Raw genomic sequence first — 5152 nt, forward strand, 5'->3', positions numbered from 1 at the left:
TATTGCTAAGTCGTAAGCAAGTTTTTCGTGTTCCGGAAATCTGTACGCAGCTGTAGAAATCTGTACACAGCTACACGGAAGCTCGAGTAAAGCCGGATCTGATGAGCTTGTATCGCCGACCTTTACTGTATCCAAGACCTTTGGCATTGTTCTTTGCTATCTAGAGAGAAATCAAACTCGGATCTCGACCGTACATTTGCTATAAAAAGAAGGAACAGCCTGTCCTGCAGCCGATTGAAATAGGAATCTTAGCGACAACGACATGAAAGTCTACTTAGTCGAAGTAGCTGTGCTTCTGGCAGTGACGTCCTTCATTTTTTGTACAGGAGACACAGAGTCGTCTACAGCGTCCGGAGAGTCAGAAAGTACAGAGCCAAAGCAGCCAGTATTCTGCAGTAAGATCTTCATCATTTAATCTTTCTTTTGTTTCGCTGAATTTCAAAGCTTGTTTTGCAGAGTTAAGAAATGCTTGTGTGCCGTGGAATAATTTTTTTGTAGTTATAGAATAAAACTCGTGTAAACGAAATGTTTTGCATTTCATTTTTTTTCTTCTTTACTTTAAGAATGGAAGCTTAGGTGCCGCGTTGTAACAGTTGCAATGACAATCACGAAAGACCTGTGTTTTCACCTGCGTGTAGGTGCCTCGTCGGACGACCAGAAGAACATTTTTGACTGCACTCAAAAGGAAATAAACGTAATTATATACAGCATATATTAATACATACTTCGAAAAAGTATCTTTTGCTGATGTCATGATGAATGCAAATTGTACTCTTCAGAACTCTACAGAGGCTCAAGAAGCACTTAAGAATTATACAAGCATCCTTTGCGGCGATTTCGGTACTTTTTTTACCAGCATTTGTAATAATGTAAGTAGAACTTTATATTTCACTAGTTACACATTTGAATGCAATGTAACTGGAAGTCACACACTTCAAGATAGCATATTGCGTCATAACAGATTTACTGAATCAGGACAAGTGCACTTCATTGACACCGGCGTCCGAATAATAGTGCACATTATCTCTGAGGATAATAATGTAACAACGTTTCATTCCTAATGAGAATCGTGCATAAGCATATTGCAAGGCGGAGAACCGTCAAATACATCATCATAAAAACTTCATTGCATGGGTAATAAGGCGAAAACGACGCTAGGAGGAAATCTTTTTGAACAGAAAGTTTAGCAACTTCCCGTTATTGCTTAAATTCTTAATCTTAATCGTAATCTAAAATTTTAATCAAGATGGGTATAAAATAAAACGTATCCAAAATGTTATATTCTATATGTTGTGAACGCGTAGAAAAACAATACATATATGTTTTATTTTTCAGACTAATAAACATCTCATTGAAATGACGGTAAGCGTGCGTCTTTAGATTCTTATAAACCAGCTATTAAATATATATTATCTGTTTTATGTGTAATCCAGTACCTCTTTTAGTGTTTTTTTTTTTTTTTTGTAAATCAGGGGCACGCTTAAGGGGGGAGGCTGGTCCTTAACATTTCGTTTTTTATTTTTCATTTATCGTGCTGAAATTTAGTATACTGATGTATTTCTCAGTGGTGATTTCAAATATACAATTATTTTTCAGATAGCTTTACTAGATCCTTAATTAATAATAAATCTTTAATTTTAATTAGGTCCTCCTTACGGGCCGTTACCATAAAATTCTTTAGAATATAACAGAAGTTTTTGTAGAATTGCATTCACCAAGGCGTGTTTTGTGCGGTGATGCTATTTTAAGCCTGATATAATGATATTACATTGGTAAAAAACATTTGCAATCAAGTTGCACAAAACGGGAGGCTACATCTTTTTGAGACTAATTAATTAAAACTATTGTATGAGCTATAAAGCAACAAAAATAGCATCACCGCACAAAACATGTCCTGATGAGTGCAATTCTATAAATATTACTGATAAATTCTGTAGAATTTTACGCTAACGACCCGTAAAGAGGACCTAATTAAAATGACTAATTTATTGATAACTCAAGATCTAGTAAAGCTACCTGAAAACTAATTGCATATTTGAAATCACCACTGAGAAATACACCACTATACTAAATTTCAGCAGGATAAATGAAAGATAAAAAACACAAAGTTAAAGACCAGCCTCCCCACTTAACTTAAGAAAAAAAGTAAACTATTTTATTCAATCTGGTGACGGAGTAGCTTAATATGTATATTACTTAGTGATGGACCGAATTTGCCAAACTTCAGATTCGGCAAGGTCGGCAAATGCCGAACTTTTGAAGGAATGTTCGGCAAAGATTCGGCAAAATTTCGGCAAAATTTTGGCAAGTGTCTGCGCGCGCGCGAGAACGCCACGGGGCCATCGATTGCAAATGGACGCCGTGCAGACGTGCGGTTACCATCGTGCAATGTAGTACAACCAGCGGTTACGGCGAGGTGTGGACTAGGCAACACGGTTACCAGCGGTTCGTGACCGAGTGTGGTTCTCTTCAATATTGCTGCCTCAAGGATAGAAGATCGACCAGAAATAGGGTTGGACGGCCAGACAATCGCTGGCTTCTCACATTCTCAAAAAAAAACTACAGCCCATAAAAAGGCAGCAACCGGCGCAGCTTTGCGACGTAAAGCCGGGTCACTTCGAAAGGCCAGCGTCCTTTGGAGAGAACGACGTTGGAAGCAGTGCGCGCCGTGTTGAAAAAGATAGTTCGTCAGCCCCTGACGTCCCAGGCGCCAAAGGGTGAGTGGAAGCGATTAGCTGGCGAATTGAATTTAAGGTGGCAAACTGCCTTGGCTTCCTTCACCAAACATTCGGCTTTACATTCTGGACTAGGTAATCTGTAGTAGAGAGCGTACTTCCCATACAGTGGCGCTGCCGTCGGAGGCCGATGCCGTCACGACATTCCACTGAAGCCTCATAACCAGAGCCGTGTATTGGGAGAGTTTGGCCAATAGGCGGAGCAAAGGCCGCCGCCAGCGCCGATTATTCCCCCCGCGCTTAGAGCGTAAACTAAATTTGTGACACAGCGTTGACCAATCAGGAGACCGCGACGTCATAATATTGCAAACGACATTCAGAGCGTTAAATAGAGGCGTTCAATCTCGGCCTCTCTGCTCCATCTCACTAATGTCGGCACTGAAGACAAAGGTGAAGGCGCGTGAACCTAGCTCAGCAAAACGCTTTTGTTTGTACGAGAACTCGTGCATAGGAGCCACTTCCAAAGCCACGCGCTCGTGCCCATGCCTTTCTCTGCACTGCTGATGTTGGCTTGTTAGAACAGCGTCCTGTGACTGGCGGAAAGAAAACAGTGCAAAGGGTGGGGCGTGCGAACGTCTGGAGACGCGGAGTCCCGCTCGGCTCCTGCGCTGGCTTTGGCAGTGCTTTCATTCACCGTCTCAGCTGAGACGCTGTTCCTAACAAGTTGGCCCTGGTTTGAAGCGCACGTTCGTTTATTCTACACTTGAATATTGGCGTGACGAACACCTCGCACGCACAAAGTTTTCAGTCACTGAGAGTCACACCTTTTAACTCCAGCGACGCTAAAACGGCTTGAATTAGTCGTGTCACAAATTTAGAGCTCACGACCACCGCTAGGGGCTGTTTCGCGGCCTGTGGTTGGCCCCGATAGAGTGCCTTCATACACACGCGCGTTTGCTTGAGTGGTGACATGTCAGCCATTTTTCCGCCCATTCGTTTTTTTATGCATTTTGAAGTGCGCACAATCCGGTGTCACTCAGCTCGAGCGTCTAGCTTTGGCTAATACATAGGCGCCATTTTGCCGCCCAAGTCACGCACCGAGTGCGCGAGAGCGTCACGCACTGGCACATTCAGGGGAACAATGGATGTCTTCACCCTGAGACAGACAGACATGTAGGCACCCTAGGCCCCGAGACGCTCGCCTATTCAAACCAATGTATGGCCAAACCCTCTCGATAAACGGCTCTGCTCATAACCAACAACGAGCTTGTTTCGGGCTACCGTTCAATTCAGTTTAAAATATGTTTTCTTGTTTTTTCCAACAAAGTGTTGATGTTTCTGCGGTTCTACTGCCACCCACGTCAAGTCGAAGCATAGAAATGAGCTTTGTTTATGTGCCGATTTCTGTTTGGTTTGCAAGTCTTCTTTGTTTTCAGCTTTTATGTCGCAACAAACGCTGGACAGATATTTTCTAACAAAATCATTTTTGAATACGTTTTGTCAAAACGAATTTTGGGTATCTGGAATAATCACTATTTAGGCATTATTACAAATATATGAATCTAATTTCGCCTGTCATGCGTTAGTATCCTGATGACAGTGCCGCTTGTCATATATCAGAGCAAAAGTCCAATGTTGCGTATTTTTCACCTGTTATTTCTTTTTCTTCTCAGGAAGAGGAACAGAAAAGCTTGTTTGATCTTGTACTAAAGTGCGAAACAAAGCATGGTGTAACCCTGCCACCAACTTCTACTCCACCAGCTTGTTGAAGATTGAAAGATCCCTACTAAATAATGCCGGTAGGCAAGGAATCAAATTTGAATAAAATCAAAACCACAGTACCTTGAAAAAAAAAAAAAAAAAAAACGTATGAAGTTCTTTTTTTTGATGTTGTAAAAGGGGGGGGGGGGTGTTTAGCGTCATCTGTTTACAAAGTTTTTGCGCATTTTGCATTGTTATTTTGTTGTTTATAACGTATATTTCTATATTACCTTGTAGATGCCGATCACCAAGTTTTAACTTTAATTGAATGCATTTTTACACCCTTTTAATAAGTACTTATTTGAATTAAGGGATCAGTGTCACGTGTAGCCGGGGTCACGTACTGGTTATACATCATACAAAAGACAGTCTGTATACAGATTCGACCGCGAGTCACCGCGAGATCCGTGCTTCGAATGCCGCATCGCAATGAGTCCAGGGAAGAAACTTGGCACGCGCCATTCGGATCACAGATATTGCGGTGACTCTTGTGTTCAGACTGTCTTTTGCATGATGTATGAGCAGTATGATCCCTACTTTAGGCTACTTGGTCTATAGGGAGTATTCACTGGACGCCATATTTGAGGGCGACGTTTAGAGCGCATGCTCGAAACGAGCTCCCTTTAATAGGCTGCTAAGACCGGCAATCTTGGTGGTGCGGAATGCACGTGGCGAAAGAACTGTGGATGCTCGCCGTCGGCACGTGCTCAGCAGTC

At 42.2% G+C, this 5152-nt stretch overlaps 1 protein-coding gene across 1 annotated transcript; it reads left to right on the forward strand.

The window, feature by feature from the left end:
* The first annotated feature begins 262 nt into the window (after nucleotides 1-262).
* Nucleotides 263-4480, forward strand: LOC8043317. Its single transcript, XM_040208572.1, has 5 exons — nucleotides 263-395; nucleotides 639-694; nucleotides 780-869; nucleotides 1336-1362; nucleotides 4349-4480. Exons 1-5 carry the CDS (start codon nucleotides 263-265, stop codon nucleotides 4442-4444), a joined length of 402 nt encoding a protein of 133 aa, XP_040064506.1. The 3' UTR covers nucleotides 4445-4480.
* Nucleotides 4481-5152: the final 672 nt, after the last annotated feature.

This window comes from Ixodes scapularis, unplaced genomic scaffold (assembly GCF_016920785.2).
Source record: "Ixodes scapularis isolate PalLabHiFi unplaced genomic scaffold, ASM1692078v2 PGA_scaffold3__209_contigs__length_174095766, whole genome shotgun sequence".
Taxonomy (NCBI): domain Eukaryota; kingdom Metazoa; phylum Arthropoda; class Arachnida; order Ixodida; family Ixodidae; genus Ixodes; species Ixodes scapularis.